Here is a 21,383-nt window from a genome sequence, read left to right as displayed (position 1 = left end):
CGTTATCCTCCTTGGCGACGAGTTTTGTCGTAGAATGCACTCTGTTCAAGTTCTTCAACAAATTGCTGGTCGAGTTAACAGCGGTAGAAAGTTCTTTAGAATTTGCGCACAGTTTGCATTTAACAGTTATATTTTTGTTTTTACGATCACAAAACTCAAAAATAATGTTTATATTTCCACTTGAAGAAACAACCACCACACTTGTCCTCTCCGTCCATTTTAATTAACAGCACGAGTTCTCCAGTAATTCGTTAAAGCGCATGCTCAATAACTGACGCACCCGCGCCAAAACGTGATTAGAAATGCATTTTAATTTATTTACTTCAAGATTTTTTTCTTACCAATACATTTGTAACGCAAGTAACTTAATTTTATTGACATCAGTAACTGTAATCAAATTACATTTATTTTAAATGTAACGAGTTACATTACTGCGTTGTCACGAAAAGTAATTAGAATACAGTAACGTTACTTTGTAACGCGTTATACCCAACTCTGAACATAATAAAGTATACATGATACACCTTTATTATGTATATCTATGGCCACAGCCGTCCTTCTTGAACTAGGAAGCAATAATACCGGGGGAGGGGCGGGAAATGTGACGTCACCGAGAAACGTTTTCAAAACTACCAGCTCGAGACCGTGCCTTTTAACTGTATACTACAAAAATGTCCGAAACCAAAAATACACAGCACTGGTCTTCAGAAGAAACCAGCGTGCTGCTCGCGATATGGTCTTCTACGGAGATCCAGAAAAAACTGGAGCGCTCGTCGAAGAAGAAAATAGTTTACGATGAGATAAGCCAGGAAATGCTGAACGGCGGCTTCATTCGCTCGTCCGAACAAATCATAAACAAGTTAAAGAAGCTTAGGAAGGAGTACAGGGACCTGAAAAGGAAACCAGGTAAAAGTGACAGTGGACAGATACAAAAAACATTCGACCACGGCCTGATGGAGTCTGTGCTTGAACACCGACCAGTGAACGTTAGTCCGCCGACTGGGGCCTTGGATTCAGCGACAGCCACGCTTGAGAAAAACGCGGACTCCGTTGTGTTTTCTGTAGACGAGCTGGGTAAGTTTTCACTGCTGTGTCTGTATACAGTGTAATGTTACTGTTTTAGCTACTAATGTTGCACAATTAATTAAATTAAAGGCAAACATAAACATGTAATCTATGTTTTTATTTTAGGTTGCCTCCAAAATAAAAGCGCAAGTAAAGGAATTACGAAAAAAAAAAGCAGATATGTTGAATAATAATTATAATAATATACAGTGGCTGTTGCGATTAGTCTTACGATTTAGTAGTCTTTTTTTTTTTTTTGGACTGGTCGCAAGTTTATAATGTAGGTTACGGAAGAAAAGTTCAAATAATTTGAATAAAAAGAAAAAGTCTGATCACCCCCTGAGTAAACAGGTAGTTGGTCAAATTATTTAAGACAAAAACACTGTGAGAAAAATGGCCTGACACCTTGTCACAATTAAAAGTAGAACAAAAAGAGATCTGATGTTACTTTACATTCACTTTAATTAACTGTTATCAAAGTGGACATTCTTGTAAATAACTTTCTTCTATGCAGTGAAGTGTGGGAACCTTGACTAAATAAGTCTTTTGTTTGTAGGTAGCAAAATATCAGAGCCCAAAACTGCACAGCTGTGGACTTCAGAAGAAACCAGCGCACTGCTTGCGATATGGTCCTCCACAGAGATCCAGGAGAAACTGGGGAGCACAAAAAGAAAGAAAAGAGTGTATGACGACATATGCCAAGAGATGGTGAACGTTGGGTTTACTCGTACCACCGACCAAATCATTAACAAAATAAAAAAACTGAAGAAGGAGTTCAGGGACAATAAGAAGGAGACAAGTAAAAGTGGCAGCCAATGGAGCAGTAAAAGCATTAACCTTGATGTTATGGACGCTGCACTGGAACGCCTACCATCGAGCCAGTTTACTGAAGCATTAAATTCAGCAACAGCCATGCTTGAGACGAATACAGAATCGCTGTCTTCTGCAGCTGATCTCAGTAAGTTTTCATTATCGTCTTTCTTTGTTGTTCTCTTTTCTACACAATTTTGCTATCCTCATATGTTTGACATGATTATTATGTAAATGCACTATTTGCTACATTTAGATCTTTAACTAATGTGCTGCTTTTATTGTATTGAATACAGACTCTTCGCCTGAGGAGGTGCTGGACCAAGCTGAATCATCTTTCAGCTCCTCTCAACCCCAACCAAGAAAGCCTCTGGGAACAACCAGAATAAAGAAGAGAGATTCAAACCAGGAGCTGCTGGAATACTTGAAAACTGCTGATGAACGGTTTATGGCACACGCCAAAGAACTTAATACTGCCATTCTTAATAAAATGGATGAAGCTACGAATTCTATGCTTGGACTATTAGGACGCATGGTGGCACTAATGGAGGAACAGCAGGGAAATAAGCCATGAGCACAGGATTCCTTTTGCACGCTTAATTATCATTTGCACACTTTTTACATTTCAAAATCGAAGCGAAACTGAAATTGATCCTCAAGTTACTTTACTAATATACATTCCAGGTTTTATTTGGGATTATTGTTTTGTGCATTTTATTACAGAATTTTTTTTGTTAATCTGTCTGCAAAATATAATAACTTGTTCTACCCATGAAATTACTTTTTATGCTTGACAACATCAACTCATCCCCTCCTCCACCCACATGTCATATAAAGACCGTCAATAGCTAGTGGAACTAGTGTAGCAAGCCCAGATGTGTTTGGCAGGAGTAAAGGTAAAGTTACAGGCTTCTAGCTACATCACATTAACCATGAATTAACTGTTTTCTTGTGTTTATTGCATTTGATTTTAATTTGTGTGTTGAAATTTCATTGATTCAGGTGAAACCATTACGACAAACTCAAACTCCCTTCATGACTTTGATTAAAAGGCCACAGATGGAAGAGATCACCATTCACATAGATGTCAACGAGCGTTCATCATGCACCATAAAGGACCCAACAGATTTCACAAACACTTGATGTCAGTCAAGAAGACAATGAAAAGTAAGTCCATCCTGGTGTTTTAGGCCGTAAGCTGGCATGAGCAAGTAACGCTTTTCCAGAATTAGATTGTAATCACAACTGTACATGAGGCTGAAAGGATTATTTGCCATCTTGCTAGCTATATTTTGGAGGAGCTACCATGAAATTAATAACAGTAATGTTATTGCATGGGTCTGTATGTATATCATCGATAACTAGTTTAGTGGGCAACATTAATCAGTGTTATGTAGTATGCTGATCTATACATTACTGTGTGACTGAAGTGAGAAGGTTGAGAAAAAAGCTTGTTGTAAATTGCAAGATAACGCTTGTGAGCATTTTGCATGATCAGAATCTTTTTATTTATCACTTAGTATACTGATGTATTCACATTAACACCTTTTTGTCCTTTTTTTCTTTTTGGTGTATTTCATCTGTTCTACAGGTTCAAGAGCTTGAATGAACCCTCACCATCAGATTTCTTGGAATAAAGGCTGTGTTATTGCCCAATATTAAAGTTTGCTCCAAAGAACATGGCGTTTTCTTGCATTCTATGGTTTCTACACAGAGACAGTACATCACTTAGATGTATACATTCTGGCTAACATAGCATGAAAAATTCCTGTAATGTGGTTGAGCCATTTCCTTCATGCCATTTTCCCTTCCTCTTTGTCAAAATGAAAAAGTGTTAGTAGTTACATGGTCCAAAAAGAAAGACTATTCCCTTCTCTACATAAAACAGCATTCACATACAGTATGTTGGATGATGGCATTTACGTCGCAGAATTAAAATTGGTTACAAATGCTGTTAACAAAAAAGTTGTAACATTTGTTCATGGTTTACTTTGTGTGTTGTTGCTTCATACGTGTGTCTCAAGTTTGCTTTTGTATATGTCTTTGTACTTTACAGATTAAAACTTTACATTTGTCAAATTTATTTGCCTTTTTTAATTGCGATTCAATTTCATAATCAATATAAAGCTCAATTTTGGAACATTTATTAAACATTCACACCATCCGCAATTAAGGATCTGAGGAAAATCAATAGAAAAAGTAAAATTACACTGCTACTTGAATAATTTCACTGTCCTGACTCCTGTCTGTTAAAGTAGTCTAATAATGCTGCTTGTACATCTGTCCCTTCTGGTTCTCCGTGATCTATTAATGCCTGAACGGGAGGCTGCATGTACATATGGACGGCTGAAAGGTCTTCACTGAAGTGGTCACGTTCCTCACAGATATTGTGCAGCACACAGCAGGTCAAAACCATCTTCTTTATCTGCTCCAGTTTACAGTCATTCCTTTTTAAGAGACACTTCCATCTTGCCTTTAGCCTTCCAAAACTTGAGTCCACAACTGACCTTGCACTGCTCAACCTGAGATTGAACCTTTGCTGCTGTGGGGTTAGTCTGCCCGTGTCTGGAAATGGCTTCATCAGCCAGTTTTGCAAGGGATAGGCTGAGTCTCCAATCAGGTAGTATCCAACATCACAACCAGAGATGTGTACTTTGCTTTGGTTTAACGGGTGTCCATCATTCAACATCTTCCACAAATAAGACTCTCTCAGGACCCTCGCATCATTTACGCTCCCAGGATGGCCAACGCACAAATCCCAGAAAAGCCCTTTGCCATCCACTACTGCTTGCATTACTATTGAATGCCACCCTTTCCTGTTAAAATAGTCACGAGGGTATTTTTCAGGCGCTATTATTGGAATGTGGTTTCCATCTATTGCACCCACACATTGAGGAACGTTCCAGCGATTTTCAAAAACATCTGCCATCTCTTTCAACTTTTTTGAATCTGGGAATTTAATGTGTACAGGCAGAAGAACTTTAATTACAGCATTGCAGAAGTCCTGCACACAGTTGAATACAGTGCTCACGCCAACCCCGAAAAGCTGACTGACATTTCTGTACTCATTGCCAGTGGCAAGCTTCCAAAGGGCAATGGCGATTCGTTTTTTTACAGGTACACACAAGCGGAAATTGGTGTTCCTTCGTTCAAGCACATGCTTCAGGCGAAAACAGATGTACTCAAAAGACTCCCGTGAGACCCGAAAATTCTGGCTGAACTGTTCTGGAGTGAATTCAGGTACAATGGTATCCCACCACTTGTGCTCTCGAGGATAAGACCACACAGCAGAAGTCCGTCTTCTCATGATCACCAAGGCTATCTGTTGAGAAAATGAAGGTGAACATGTATTATATATAGTGCCAGCTTTTTGTCATGGCATTACAAATAATGCTTAAAGTATATATTTTAGCCATGTCAAGGTTCCCACTATTTTTTAAACAATGTTCTAGGAAATTTTATTTTATTTTGTTGCACAATTACATTGCAAGACAAGGAACATAGCAACATTGTAAGGCACACTTACGCTTATGAAAATTCAAGAACAAACTGTAAATCAGGGCAGCACTAAAATAGTACATCGATAAATATAGTTTTGTCTTTCTACTTTATTTAAAACTTAAAGCAAGTTTGCATTTGTTATATTTACATGCATGGATGTGACATTTACCCATTTAAAAAAATTATGTTTACAAAGTCACACAAAAAACAGTATATCTCCAAAAATTAATGGAAGAATGTTATTAATTTTAAAACTATTAAAACATCCAACCATTTTTAAAAACATTCTGACCAAATTTAAAGGTATAAACACAGTGCTAAAAAAGATGTTTGGATGTTTCAGGAAAGGGAAAACAGAAGACACAAAGATACTTTATAAAGAAATTGTATATTTATATTATTGATACTTTTTTTTTTTGCAGTGAATTTGCGCCAGGCCAACACATAACCAGAAATCCTCTGATATATGATGCCTCAGATAAAATGGACAGTTGACTGCATATTTGTAACCCTGGAGCACAAACCCAGTCTTAAGTCGCTGCGGTATGTATGTAGCAATAGCCAAAAATACATTGTATGGGTAAAAAATTATAGATTTTTCTTTTATGCCAAAAATCATTAGGATATTAAGTAAAGATCATTTTCCATGAAGATATTTTGTAAATTTCCTACCATAATTGTATCAAAACTGAATGTTTGATTAATAATATTCATTGCTAAGAACTTAATTTGGACAACTTTAAAGGCCATTTTCTCAATATTTTGATTTTTTGCACCCTCAGATTCCAGATTTTCAAATAGTTGTATCTCAGCCAAATATTGTCCGATCCTAACAAAATACATCAATGGAACTCCTATTTATTCAGATTTCAGATGATGTATATATCTCAATTTCGAAAAATTTACACTTAAGATCCAGGTTTTGTGATCCAGGGTCACAATTAATTAATTTTATTATAACAATTCAAATCATCATTTTACAGAAATATAACTGGTTTGAAAACATCCCGCCTCCAGGTGTTTGCTTGCATTGTTTGGCTGTATCACAGTCTGTCTAGACTGGATCGTGCTTTGTACAGTTTAACTATAACTTAGCTAATTATTTTAAAGGACACCGAGGTAATTCCTTCATTGTAAGTACTCTAAAATTGTTGATTTTCCAGGAAGCGCGGGAAACCTGCACATCTTTAATAAGCATAAAACACAATAATAACTGACCTGTCGTCTTGAGCGTAGACGCTGTCTACGACATTGTCTTTGGACGGCTTGAAGACACTGAATTAAATTACTCTGGATGTTAAAATACGTTCTCAAAACTAGAAGACAGACCTGTAAACAACGCGTGTGGTGCGCCATTTTTGTTTGTGGGCGGTTCTGTAGTCACGTGGCAGATCACGTGGCTCGACTCTCTAAAATCATAGCAAAGGCTGATCTTTGATTTTCTGTTTCAATTAAATGCTATATATATATATATATATATAGCATTTAATTGCAACAGAAAGATCAGCCTATATATATAATACAAAAACACAACACAATATGAAGTGCCTCTTTGTGTAAAATCTAACCCTATTTAAAAAAAAAATCACAATCTCTGTAAACCAGCACTGCAATAAATGGTGAAAACATCAGTATTATATTCTATAAAGGCCTGTCTTAAAGAGAGTTAATTGCTTTTATTTTATTTTATTTTATTTTATTTTATTTTATTTTATTTTATTTTATTTTATTTTATTTTATATTATTTTATATCTTTTATTTTATTTTATTTTATTTTATTTTATTTTATTTTATTTTATTTTATTTTATTTTATTTTATATGTAGTAGCTCTATTGGTGTGCACAGTCTGTGTTATGTATTGCACCTTGTGTAAATCACCAGTAGAGGACGGCAACACTCCATATCTCATCTAAAAAAAAAAACTTGATTGGTCAAAAAAAATGTACTTGTTCTTAAAACATACAAAGTATTTCTCATTTTCATTCTCATTTTCTGTCAGTCAGCAATGATTACACAATATTTTAAAACCTATCAGTCAGGAATAACTTTGTGTGCTATATACATACAAAGCTGTTTGCTCTTTTATTTTTGTTTCACTTGCTTTTTCTGCAGTTATGCAGTCCGTGATGTTCATGTTAAGCTTGTTACAACGGCATGAACCTTGGGGAAAGGTGGGGATGGTCACAGGTTACTATCATTACTGATAATTATCATCCTCCTGCACCTGCTGCCATGCAGTCATTAAGTCTCTATATGCAAATTAGACTGTCTGCTGCCCAGTATAAGAAGTCCTCCTGGTTATTATGTTAGTTTTAAGTAATTAGGTTAATGAACAACCAGTATGTCAAGACTGTCCTGAAGAAAGGACTTATAAGTTTGGTGGAGGTGCATAGGGTATGGATTTTGCTTTGTTTGACAAAATCTCTTAAATTAAGCAGAAACTGTAAAAGAAAGAAAAAATACAAACTAAAACACAACGAAAGCTGACTATGCATATTATATAAACAATTAAGCAGCTTCACTTTCTCAAATTAATAGACTTATAACATGTTTTTAAAGCATGTCAGTTTATATAATTTTTCTGTTAATTGCAGTTGTGATGGGATACAGCATTGCTTTTAATATTATAAATTGGTGGCAATGAAGCAAGCATAATAATAAAGCACAACACTTTAATATGTCTGTATTTGGCTTATCACCTTTTCCCCTTTTTATTTATTGGTGTTGTTTATGACAAAACAGGACTTGGTCTCTTGATGTGAGATCATAGTTGTGAGTATAACATACAACATCTTACAAGATCTTCTGTCAAACAATAGTTCACACCAGCATTTTCAGTCACTTCATTTAGCAAAATATGGGATTAAATTGTTGTTGTTCTCATTTAATATGGGGTTAATGGTTGTCTTTACTTTTTTCCCTTTTTTTTTTTAGTATGATCAATGTAATTATAGATTACATTTATTTTAATTCACCACTGTTTTATCATGTTCATTTTAAGTCACTATTATGGTGATCAGTGTTCATTCTAATTAACCTTGTTTAGTTTTAAGATTTGCCTTAAATATTTTTAACATCACGGTTGTGGGTCCTATTAAAGTATCTTTTTAAGATCCTAGTTCATTTTGCATGAAACCATGTGGCATATTAATATACACAAGTATATTGGTATGTTTAGAAATGAGATTTACTTTAAGTCAATTAGCATCCTTTTATACACAACTTACAGAATAAATCAGATCAAATATGTTTGGTATTACTCACTCTAATTGGTATTACTAAGCTGATATAACTTATTAGGTATTATATAGGTACCTCTTTTACACACACACACACACACACACATATATATATATATATATATATATATATACTTTTATGTAGGTATTTTACATATCTTAATGTAAATAAATTAACTGTAAACTGTGATTTAAAAAAGGCTTTTTTTTAGTGCAAGACAACACTAGATGGCAGTTTTGACATGCATGCACGTGTGTGTATTGAAAGGGGGAAAGTGAGTAAGTGTCCTGGCAGAGGAGGGTCCCATTCTGAAGATTTGTACCCTGAGACTCTGCAGCATTTAGAAACATGTGGAAGCAATTCCTTTGTTTTACAGCCAGAGTGTATGGGCAGAGAGAGCACAGACTGGACTGCTGCATGTCAGGAGGCCTTAGGATCAGGTTACTTTGACAACCCTGACATGAATTGTGTGTGTGTGTGTGTGTGTGTGTGTGTGTGTGTGTGTGTGTGTGAGTGTGAGCTCTGCTGGGTAAGTGGTTAGACTCAGGGAAAACTGATCCCCTCTTCTAGATTCTGGTCCTTTTCATAGTTGGTGATCTGTTTGTGTGAAGTCAGGCCAAAGAGGCAGAGTCACTGCGAGAGAACAAACCTTTCACCCTTTCCTCTGCTGTTCTCATCTATCACACTTTTTGACATTTTGGACTTGGAGAGTTACTGAAAACTTAAAAAATGGCAGATGTCTAGTACATATGTGATCTGGTAAGGAATTTGTTTACCCAAAAATGAAAATTCTGTCATCATTTACTCACTAATATCTTGTTCCAAACCCATAAGAGATTTCTTCTTCTGTGAAACATTCAAGGGGAATATTTGAAGAATAAACTAGCCAGTCCTCATATAATGAAAGTTAATGGGGACTTGTGCTGCGTTCCATTTAACTCGCAAGTTGAATGTCAAAGCTAGGAATGTAAAACCAATGGACATGTCCATTGTTATCAATACCAGTTGATTAAAAGCACATAAAAAGCAGTATTTTGCACACATAATGCTATAGTATCACATCCACAAATAAAGGTTGGCTAGTACTCTGTGTGAGTTTTTTCGAGACACAGACAAACATAAGTGCTAATAAACAATTATATTACTACTGTTTCTCTTTTGTTGATACACTGAGCAGCCATATTGGGTTCAAAAGTTGGAGTTGTTGCGATTCTTCTGAGATTCCAAGTTGAAACTCCGGCTTGGGAGGGCATTCCAGTTAACAGTTCCTATACTGGGAAGTGGAAATTTTCAACTTCTTAGTACAAATGGAATAAAGCATTAGATTGTTTAACATTTAAGTATCATAAAATACTTTATATGACATGCTATATTCTAGGTCTTCTAAAGCAATATTGTAACTTTGTATGAGAGTTTATCTTTCATGAAAATGTATTTCATTTTTTACTGAATTATCCAATATTTCATTCAAAAGCTGCAGTGGAAGAGAATATTATCAATGAATAACAACATTTCAGCTTATTCATCACACAAAGCTATCGTATGATATATTTGGAATATAGTGAATTAGTCATGATCATTTTCAATATGTTTTTGTCATTTTGGAGCTTTACAGGCCTGGTCCCATTTTCAGTATATGGAATATCTAATAGTACATAGTAAAGAGTATCTACATTCTCTTGTTTAAACAAAGCATTTGTTTCTCAGTGCAGCAGGTTATAACTTTTAGTTTTCTTCTTATTAAAGGGCAATAGTATGAATTTCCTCAGGTGGACTAATACAGTGCAGCCTCTGTTATTAATGCAATAATTATGCATCAGGGTGTAGAGCTAAGGGAATTTGCGTAAGATTAATGAAGGTCACTACTATTCCCAGATGTTTTCTCGTAATTAAAGCTTTGTTTATCACGAAACCCAGCCACATAAAGAGCAAAATATGCATGGTAATTATTCATAATGCTTACTAATTCAAGTGTAGCCACCTCAGTTTGCACCTAATTAATCATGCTAATGTCTTGAATAAATCTGCATAATTACTTATGGTCACCTGTTGCAATTGGTGACCGCCACAAAGTTCATGCGTGTCAATGATATTAAAGTGACGGTTTGAATATTCATAGATTAATGAGTGTTGTGTTGTTGAATGCAACCTGTCCTGATGCTTTCAATTGAAGCTCTGAGCATCCACAAGACAGAGTTTGGTCAATTTCCCAGGGTGGTTGCACTTAGGACCGTGATGTTATTGGAATAATATGTGCATATGAACATGCACATTAACTTTTACTTGGGAAATGCTTATCCTTAGAGGTTCAATGAAAACAATAGCACGATAATAGAATTTTGGAAACAGAGCAAGGACTTATATTATATGGTATGCTGCTGTACTACCATAAAAATCATGTGAATGGATATAACTGGCTGGAATATTCAAGTCAAAATGAAATCAAAAGTGATCCTGTGATGTTCTTAATATATGTTCCTGTTTTCAGGTGAACAGTTTTCGGCCATCAAACTTGCCTCTGAAAAATGGAATCTGTTTCATACTGTATACTAAACTTTTTTTTTTCCTTGTTTGAATATTCAGTTTTACTCTGGGATGTATGGAAGCCTGTTTCTGCTACAGAATAATAAAAAAGCTAATTGTGACTTTTCCTCTAACAATTCAGACTCACAATTCTGAGGAAAAATAGTCCAAAAATAATCATGGAATTGCAGGATTTAAATTCGGAATTCAGAAAAAGTTTACATTTCACAGATTTTTTCTACAGAATGTTTAGTTTACATCTGACAATTCAGTTTTTATTATTATTTTTTTTTATTGTTTCTATCATGGGATAAAAAAAGTAGTTGCAACTTTTCTTTCACAATTCACTTTTTTTGTTGTTGCAGTTGCAAGTTTTTGTCTCACAAATGAGACTTTTCTTCTGTTAATATTTTTTTTTTTTCTGTATCTCTGGCAAATCTGCGATTATCTCAAAATTCTTGAAGGTAAAAAAAGGTCTGAATTGTGAGATTAAACATTCACAATTTTTTTTCCCATTATGTAAAAAAAAAAAGCTATATAATGATGCATCAGATCAGATAAATAAAATGTAAAAAAAAACAACAACAAAAAAAAAACCAATGCTGTGGTCACTGCATTCTTCTGAAATTTTAAAGTCATAGCTTAAAAGACATTATTTTTTTACTGATGTCTTTTGGACTGTGTTCTCTTACACCATCAGAATGCTTTTGTCCAAACCTGTAAACTCGCTCTTGGCCAGGTTCATATATTCATTATTGATCATCGAAATCATGTGAGTGTGGCTTTAAGTCAGACATCTCTTTTAGTGGGGGAGAAAAAAAAACCTTGCATTTGTCATGTTTAAAATGAATTATGAATAAAGCCAGAAGCAGAGGTCTTTGTGGACAGCGGTGTATCATCATGCAAAAAGGAAGAACATCAAATTCAGTCCATCTTATTTTCGATTATGACCTGCTTTTGAAAAGGATGAAATCATTTCCTACAGGAGGACAGGCAGAATCCTGATCACACATAATTACGTCAAACACATCCGCAGTCTTGATCCCTCTCCAGATGAAAAGGGGAGTTTTCGGAGTGGAGGGCATGGGGAAAATGATGGAGGGCTGGATGGTTAAAAAAGGAGAGAAGATGAAAAGTGTTTTTTGAAGTGGCTTTCTGCATTAGCCTCCTCTCCCTGAACCCTCCGGATCAAGCCATTCTACCTTGACCAACACTAACCTCTCAACGCAAAAACATACACACATGTACACACTCCGTCCCACGCTATTCACAAGACAGGATACAAGGATCATTTCTCTGATTTGAACACTGAGGCTCTGTTTGGAATGGAATACTTGCTTTTTTAATATCCAAATACTTCTTATATTTTATATCAAGCGCCAATCCTACTCTACTAATTACAGACTTGATTTCTTGATTTCTCTTTCTTGACTCATTATATGATTGGAATACCAAACATTAAAACATTTTACACAAAGGTACATTAAAAAAAAATAGAACATTTTATATTTTGATAACTGGATGCTATTCAGAGCATGTGACAACAATGTAGCACACTGAAGTTTGCAGTAATGCTTTGGCTACTATTTGAAAAAATCTAAAAGTATTACATCCACAGCCATAAAGTTCATGTATGATGTCGCAGTGATGTATTTTTGTAGACCAACCTGGAAGTTCCCGCAACAAAAACCCATTAGTATTTTTGCATCAGCTTGTAGATTATTAGAGAAAATAAGATCTGCAACCATTAAAAGTTTATTCATCTTACTTGTTTTGTTCATAATCTTCACAAATAACAGGGAACACAGTTTACATTTAAGTGTATTTGAAGTATACTGAACTTGCGTATACATTTGCGGTGGAACCATATTTCTTTCTGACATGACACACATGGTTTCTGTGTTGTGTGTGTATTCTGTGTCTGTATATGCTTATCGAGTGAGTCTCGGGTGAATGGACACTATCTTTTGTGACTGTTTGACAAACACCCAATCACATGAACATTGCCCACAGCCATGAGAGATATCAGCACATCAGCCTCCACTAAGGTGACTATTCATTCCTCTCTCTCTCACCCCGTCTTCATCTCTCACTCTCTCCATCTTGTCCTCTTTCACCCTGTCTTCTTGTGCCTCAGGCTTTCATTCCATGAATGTCACACAGTGTCTCAGCCTGTGTAAAATTGGTCTTTTGGGATCCATAACTGATGTCAGCCTTCCAGATTTCAGAGAGATATGATCTGACAAGCCTCTGGTCCAGTAGAGTGCTATACCAGCATGGCATGACCACAATAAACTGTTTTTGATGTTCTGAGACATCGACCACAGAAGTCAGGTCCCTTAGAGTCTTCCAAACGTGGACGTATCGGACACACGTTTATTTTGTTGTTTTTATTCCATTAAGGGGTTAAGTATTTACAAGGTAATAGTTCTGGAAGTCATATTTATGGGTGAATTGTTTTATTTAATATTTACGTCATAGTAAAAAGTTGAAGGGTATTATCTCAAACTGAGTGCACATTTTTGATATACTTTATGTGAGGTTAAACATTATAGTCTCTTTTTATTATTAGCCACTTTCCATGACTACTTTGGTGTTTGTGTGCAACCCTATTATGTTTCTACCAAAAATGTAACATATGGGAAATATCAGTTTAGGCGAATTTAATTATTTTAATTTTAGTTAATTAATATATATATTTTATTAATAGATTTTAAATGTGTGTGTATATATATATATATATATATATATATATATATATATATATATATATATATATATATATATATATACATTTAAAATCTATTACTAGAAATTTGCAATTTAAACAGTATTTTGAACTAGGTTTCATTACGGATTTAGTTGCTTGCTATTATATGGAGAAATATTTGAAACAACTCTTATGCAATGCAAATAAATAAATAAATAAATAAATAAATAAATGGCATTTGGAATTTGCCCAAATTCTCTCCCCCTCGCTATGTCACTCTTTGGTATCAGCGACCTCCTCGGCATCTTTGGGGCTAATTAGTACATGCTAGCAATTATCAGACATGAGTTAGACATATGTTTTAATATGGACCACTGCCATTAGGAAGGAACCAGTCAGAGAGAATCTCCTTCTCATCTTCTATAATAAATGACCATAGTCAAAATGCCAAGTGTTTCTACACTGGTGTCATGGCTAAGAGTGCAGTTTTGCTAATTTACGATGATTAGCTTATTTGTAAAGGATGTAGCTGATTGTGTCAAGTGGGGCTTCATGCAAAAGATTTTCAGAAGGCTGTATTGATTTCTTTTCATTCATTTATTATTTTATCTTTTATTCTATCTTTTATTAGATTGTTTTTCTATTTATTTTAATGCTAATTTTCTATGATTTCACCATGGTAACAAAGTCTGTTATATTAGTAGCTGCCATATATTAGTGTTGGGTTGGAGTCTACCTGGTTGAATCCTTAAAGGTACAGTTCACCCAAAAATGAAAATTCTGTTATCACTTACTGACCTTTATGTTGTTCCAAATCTGTATGTGTTTCTTTGCTCTTTGGAACACAAAATAAGATTTTCTGAAGATGTTGCAGTTGCTGGTATCCATTAAAAAAAACAAACAAACTAACAAAAAAAAAAAAAATATGAAAGTCAATGGTCACTAGCCTTGTTTGGAAGATACTTATTAGTCTTATCTTAATTTTATGCTGTTACTTATTTCCTTATCTTTCACATTACACATGACATGGATTTGACTGTACTCTAAAAAAAATGTACCAAAATGTAAAATGTACGAGTTTGTATAAAGTTCAAGAACAAGTCCAACTGAGTGCATCCAAATCTGAGTTCATTCATAATCGCAGTCCTAGTCCAAGTCTAAGTCTACGCACCCCCACTCTACCAAAGACCATCTAATCTGATTTTTGCCACTATATATTGTTGACGCTTCTCTCATGTCCAGTTTACTGTAGTGAACAGTGTTTACAACAGTCTGAAACAATCAGCATCTAAACTTCACCTGGAGCAGATATCCATGTAAGGCCTGAGAGGCCATCAGTGGCAGACTGTGTATCTGGATTATTCATCTCCCTGTCCACTACTCCTTCCCTTACAAAGCATGATGGCAGTCTGCAGTTTGTTTTGGTTCTAGTCTATTCCTGTGAGACTGTCTGGCCCCCTGTGAGGGTCATCCCTCTTGATGTCATGCGTGTCATCGCCCCTCAGTGAAACAGGAGAAAATGATGGACCTGATACATATGAAACAGGGCTTCATACATATGCATGCCATTGAGGCCGGGCGGGGGTTGGGCCATACGGAGTGGAATGGGAAATTGCTTGCTGGCCAGACACAGGGTTGGAGCTATTTTAATATGCATGAGGGCCCAGTGTCATGGCATTAGGCCACTCCTCAAAATGCATATTTATTTGCATGGTATCTGTAATAATGAAACGGCTTGTGTCATTTTTCATGTATGATAGAGTGTGGTTTGGGGCTCGGTGCTGGGGACGACGCAAAGAGGCTTCAAAACAAACTGATGCAATGGTGTTGTTTCACAGCTCGCACCTTTCTTGAAACTATTTTCTAGCCATGCATTAGTGTTACTGGCACAACCAACCTGATCTCTTGAGAAAACTATTTTATGAACTGGCAATTTCATATAAATTCATATCATGTGATTTGCTTGGAAACCTAACCAACAATGGTGTGTTAGCAGGTCATTCCAAAATGTAAAAATGAGAATGAACGCTTCAGTTCAGAGTGTGCTCTCTTTAATAGCTCAGCTGAATCTCCTAGAGAGCAATGAGACAAAAAGAGTAAATTGATACTTTCCTTAATTTTTTTTTTCTTTTTTGCTCAAAATGTCTTATTTTAGTTTAAACTATTTTTCATTAAATTCTTCCAAGATCAGCTGATCTAAGTTAATATTTCTACATTCATTCTGAAGAACAATACTCTTGCTGTCAAAAATGAACTATTTTCCCCATTTTAGGAGAAAACCTACAATAAACATATCTGAGATTTCCATGAGCTATGAAAGATTAGCCTCTTAGCAATAAAATGGCCTTCTGAGTTGCCAAACTCTTAAAAATAAAGGTTCGTTAATGGCTTCAATGGTTCCATGAAGAATCTTTAACATCAGTGGAAACTTTCCATTGATCAAAAGCTTGTTTATATATAATGATTTTTTAAATGTTCCTCACACCAAGAAAATAGTTTCACAGAAAGAATGAATTTCTTTGTGGAATGAAAATGGTTCTTCTGTAGCATTGCTTTGAAAATCCCTTTTTGGAACCTGTATTTTTAAGAGTGTTTCGAACGGAATTCAGCTTGAGTAAAAACCTATTAATGTTCTGAAATAGAAATTACAGTAAGCAATGGACTGAAATGGACTGAAATACACAAAGCCTGTCCGTTAAGTCAAGTGTATATTAACCACCATGTTTTCAGAAGGTGCATCTTCATTTACGCTCATAAATAAATCATTTACCGGCTTACATGGATTCAAGATGTTATTTTGATCTTCCAAGGACATGCTATACACTACACAAACAGCTCACCGAGGCAAACCGGTTCTTTGCAATTGGAGTGCGGTGGGGGGAGAGATGGAGAAGCAGAACATCATGATGGTGTGGCTGTTGTCTGTATTAGCTTTGCTGCAGTCCCAGGGGGAGCTCTCCCAGCTTCAATCAGTGTTAGGGCTTCTGGGTTCAAGTTCAAGTCGAGAGCTAGAGAAACATGGCTCACCACCCACGAGTAGTACACAGCTCTGCACTGGAGGGCCGTGAACTCTGTTCAAAGCAATCAGGCCGGTATTCCATTCTCAGGTTTTACATTTAAAGGGTTGGGGCTGCTGCATTTTGAATATCTCTGCATGGACTTCCAGGCTGTTATTATGATAATGATGTGTGTGATTTCAGCTCTTAGCTCTTTTGAATACACCTATCTGATTTCCTCTACCCCGATAATAGTTTCAGATCCCATTCAGGCAGGACAGTTCAAGCAAGCAATGGTTTATTCTGATAGAATCTGAGAGAAGACCTGGCCAGTCTGGAAGGGGTTGGGGCACTGCACGATGAATATTAAACCCTTTGTAATGGGAGAGAAAGACATAATGTGTGATGCCCTCAAGTCAGCCTGTAATAAAAGAGAAAATAACACCATTTTCTCCAAAGCCTGCAAGAGAGCGTTAATGTAAAAAAAAAGAGATAATGAAAAAAAAAAGAGAAAAAAAAGCCACTATTATTAAAAAAATCAATAATAATAATATAATAATTAATAATTAATCATCCTTAAGTCATTCTGAACCTGTGTTATGTTCTTCTGTGAACTACAACAGGAGATGTTAGTCAGAATGTTCAAGCTGCTCTTTAGCATACAATGAAAGCAGATTGTTATTTATTTACTGTCAGGCTACATAAAAGTGATCAATAAATCTTCAAAGACACGATAGCCATAAGTGACAGACAGAATTTCTTTATGATGCTGGGTTTGATGTCACTGATGTCAAATACCATTAGTTCATGTGTATGATGTGACAGATTGTGACACATTTCTTGCACCACGGCTGCATTCATTTGATCAAAAATAGAGTAAAAACTGTAATATTAAGAAATATTATTACAATAACAATAATAATAATAATAAAACAGTTTTCTTAAATTTTAATTCATTCCTGTGATGGAAAATACTAATTATCAGCATAATTACTCAAGTCTTCAGTGTAACATGATCCTTCAGAAATCATTCTAATATGCTGATTTGTTGATTTGAAATATTCCTTATTATTATCAGTGTTGAAAACAGTTGCACTGCTTAATATTTTTGTGTAAACCGTAATGCTTTATTTTTTTTTATTCATTGATAGAAAACTTTTATTTGTATTTATTTGAAATAGAAATATTTTGTGACACTAAATGTTTTTACCATTACTTTTGCTCAATTTAATGCATCCATGCTGAATGCATAATAAATCATCTATATGAAAAAAGAGCAGCTTGAACGTTCTGCCCAACTTTCTTTTGTGGTTCTGTAATATATATATATATATTTTTTTTGATAAACTATAAAACCTGTAAATGTTGGACAGCACAGACCTGACTTATGTTTTTTGCCTTTCGTGCCTCCTAAACACAAAAACCTGTGTTTTGCTTGGCGTTCTTCTTCAGATTTGCCTTCCTTACTGTACCCTCCTCAGGGAGTCATTTTCCTTTCATTTGATGGAAAACCAAAACACATATGTCAGGTTGCAAACATCTCAATGACATTCTGCAGGGCTGCACATTTTACCTCAGAGAACCTCCCGTCTGAGGGGATGTGACAGGGATCTGTGCACTGGGGAAATATTGCACAGCTCCCCATTAGCTGCTGCCTTTGCTGATCTACGATCAGCTTCTGGTAGATCTTAGGCACAGGCCTAGCTTGTGACCTTACATGTATATATGCTTTAAAGCCATGTGTCACAGAGATGTTGAGATGAGACGAGATGGTTTGAAGGCATTACTGTGATTGAGATACTGAGAGAAAAGGACTGGACAGATGTAAAGAGCAGACAGGAATAAACTAGGTTGAAACCGACCACAAATGGCCTCTTATGCCTTTTTGATAATGTATTGATGCATTCCTTTTGAGAGCTGATATTCTTTTCTCTTTGTTCAGTGAGTCATAGAGCCTGAAGGAAGTCTGCAATGATGAGCTGGTACCTGGTTGAATTTTCCAGGTGGGCGTCATATTGAGCAAAGAGTGCTGTCTGTCAGCTAAAACAGATTTAGAAGTAAGTACTAACACACAATGAGCAGAAGAAAATGTTTAAAAAAAGCATATAACTGTTCTGAAGTTTCAGTAATTCCTGAGATTAAGTTCACTCTTTTAATTGCATCAGTTAGACAATTATTGTGTTATTAATGAAGTTGTGTTATTAATGAGATTCCAAAACTTAATTTTCTTACAATGAAACATGAAATGACATTTTAGAATATTCAACCTGCTCTTTTCTATACAATCATGGTGATTCAGATGGTGATTCATAGCATTTTTGAACCTGGATTATTTGGTTAAATGGTTGAAACAAGGTCTGTGGTATATATATATATATATATATATATATATATATATATATATATATATATATATATATATATATATATATATATAATGGATTATTTGGTTAAATGGTTGAAACAAGGTCTGTGGTTAACACAAGCTCAAGACATTTTCACATTTTAATCTACAACATAAAATACATCAGAAATAGTCTTGTTTTTCGTGTCACATGATCAATCATGTCAAAATACATTAAAAATATAACTGTAAATGAGCTACAGGAAAGTATATCAGTGAATTGCTGTAGTAACTGTGAAAATTAGGAAATTCAAATTTAAATCTTTTGGGTTCATGCATTCAACGTTAAATATTGTACTTCTCTATATCTCCTTTTGTGTTTTCTGAAAGAAATAATACAGGGTTGGAACACCTTAGGACGAGTCAATGAACTAAACATTTTAGCATGAAGTATTCCTTCAAAGCATCTGTTTTTTACATTATACATTTATATTCATTCCTTTGACAATGCAATCCGATGATGAAAGGTCCAGGCAGGATATTTTGATTGCTTTTCTTGCTGAACTAACACTTGTGTGTGAAGGCAGGGTAATATTCCTGGTCTGCTGGGAGTTTGCATGCAGAATGATGTCATTAATCCCACCTAGGACAGTCAGGTGTGAAATGCAGGCAAAATGAATGAATGCATGATGGGTAGAATTGCCTTCATGCCCCCTTACCAAAAAAACTGCCTACATATATACAGATATACCATGAGAAAATGTGCAGTGCCAGGGTTTGGTGTCAGTGGTACCAATAGCTCTGTCTAAAATGTCTTTTTGTGTTCCACAGAAGAAATGAAAACCATCATGGTTTGGAAATGAAACGAGGGTGAGTAAATGATTACAGAAATTTCAATCTTCGGTCAGCTGAATAGAATGACAGAATAGAGCCTTAAATGAAGGATTTAGATTTCTGTGATTTCTCAGAACCCTCTAAGCTTATCCATGGCCTTATGGGTAATTACATTGTTTGTGTTAGCCTCATTGTCAAAGCGATCATGCCAACACTCTCTTTAAAATGGAAGATCAGTTCATGTTCCAGTACCTTATGGGTTCTCAGAACGGATAATAGTTATTGTAGCCCTGAATGTTTTACTCTTTAATGCATTCATCCACAATCTGCGATGATATCTTTTAAAGTATGCCATCTTTTTACTTGACCTCACCTTGTCATGTTCATCTGCCACCTCTCCGTCTCATTCTCTTCTTCTATCACGCTTCAGATCACAGCGTTGACCTCTGCAGATTTCATCTCCATCAATTGATTTGTGAATACTCTGGTGCTGGGATCGATGCTTTATCAGAGGGAGTGATAGGGTTGCGCTCTCTCTCAGCCTAACCTGTTAAAGAAGTGCTGGCAGCCATCTCTGTTTTAAAACTCTTGGGGTGGTAAGACAGTGCAATGAGAGTGTTGAAGAAGAAGAGGAGGAGGTGGCGGGAGGGCATCTGGCTCTTTGGAGTGATGATTTGCTGCTCCGATGATTTTAGTCCCATCTGCATTCGATTACAGCCAGACTAAAGGTTCTGTCCTTCACCCGTTGACACCTCCATTCCCGCTGTAATGTACCCAACCTCACAAATACATCACTCACCTCTGGCTTTGCATAGAGGGAAATAAGAAATAGACTGATAAGCGTGGCTCTCTGAGCAGTCGATTTAATTTACAACCTTGCTAATACTTGCTCTGCACTAAAAACATATTTGATTTCCAGCCCTATTGAGAAAGTCCATTTGCACTGAAAAAAAAAAAAAAAAATCTCAATTAGTATTTTTGTCCGGTTAAACAACTAAAACATCATGGATTTATGAAATACACCTCCATTAAAGAATCAAAGCAGGAATGTGCAGAAACCAGTGTTTTGCAACAATGCCACTGGAAAATAAATAGTTTTTACTAAATTGTGAGTTTCAGTCTGTCTTTAATGTGATAAGGAAGTTGGCACACAATATAGTTTTTTATATTCTGCTGTTATCGATAGCATACATACAGCATAATAGCCTGACTCAAATATTAATGACTCTAATGAGCAAATTTAAATGCTTAAAATTTACTCACCCTTAGGCCATCTAAGATGTAGATGAGTTTGTTTCTTTATCAGAACAGGTTTAGAGAAATTTAGCATTACATCACTTGCTTACTAATGGATTTTCT

General features: G+C 35.5%; 2 protein-coding genes across 2 annotated transcripts; one reads left to right on the top strand and one right to left on the bottom strand.

Annotated features, from left to right (window-relative positions):
- The first annotated feature begins 581 nt into the window (after positions 1–581).
- Positions 582–3,958, top strand: si:dkey-261j15.2 (uncharacterized protein LOC794828 homolog). Its single transcript, XM_019101163.2, has 5 exons — positions 582–1,074; positions 1,622–2,023; positions 2,172–2,771; positions 2,878–3,042; positions 3,467–3,958. The coding sequence occupies exons 1-3, from the start codon at positions 672–674 to the stop codon at positions 2,447–2,449; spliced, it is 1,083 nt and encodes a 360-aa protein (XP_018956708.1). The 5' UTR covers positions 582–671; the 3' UTR covers positions 2,450–2,771; positions 2,878–3,042; positions 3,467–3,958.
- A 45-nt stretch (positions 3,959–4,003) lies between these two features.
- On the bottom strand, positions 4,004–6,770 carry zgc:113227 (uncharacterized protein LOC541506 homolog). The gene is made up of 2 exons (XM_042725405.1): positions 6,595–6,770; positions 4,004–5,197 (listed from the first exon to the last, which is right to left on the bottom strand). The coding sequence occupies exons 1-2, from the start codon at positions 6,730–6,732 to the stop codon at positions 4,103–4,105; spliced, it is 1,233 nt and encodes a 410-aa protein (XP_042581339.1). The 5' UTR covers positions 6,733–6,770; the 3' UTR covers positions 4,004–4,102.
- Positions 6,771–21,383: the final 14,613 nt, after the last annotated feature.

The sequence above is a fragment of the Cyprinus carpio genome, chromosome B6 (genome assembly GCF_018340385.1).
Source record: "Cyprinus carpio isolate SPL01 chromosome B6, ASM1834038v1, whole genome shotgun sequence".
NCBI classification, from domain to species: Eukaryota; Metazoa; Chordata; class Actinopteri; order Cypriniformes; family Cyprinidae; genus Cyprinus; species Cyprinus carpio.
Note: the sequence above shows the minus strand (reverse complement) of the source record. Positions and strands in the feature narration are given on the sequence as shown.

Bases quoted from the DNA above. Each gene is read 5' to 3' on its own strand.
- zgc:113227 (XM_042725405.1), bottom strand. From the start codon at position 6,732: ATGGCGCACCACACGCGTTGTTTACAGGTCTGTCTTCTAGTTTTGAGA. The intron at 5,198-6,594 runs GTCAGTTATTAT...TTTTCTCAACAG, and splicing joins GTCTACGCTCAAGACGACAG to ATAGCCTTGGTGATCATGAG.
- si:dkey-261j15.2 (XM_019101163.2), top strand. From the start codon at position 672: ATGTCCGAAACCAAAAATACACAGCACTGGTCTTCAGAAGAAACCAGC. The intron at 1,075-1,621 runs GTAAGTTTTCAC...TTTTGTTTGTAG, and splicing joins GTTTTCTGTAGACGAGCTGG to GTAGCAAAATATCAGAGCCC. The intron at 2,024-2,171 runs GTAAGTTTTCAT...TATTGAATACAG, and splicing joins GTCTTCTGCAGCTGATCTCA to ACTCTTCGCCTGAGGAGGTG.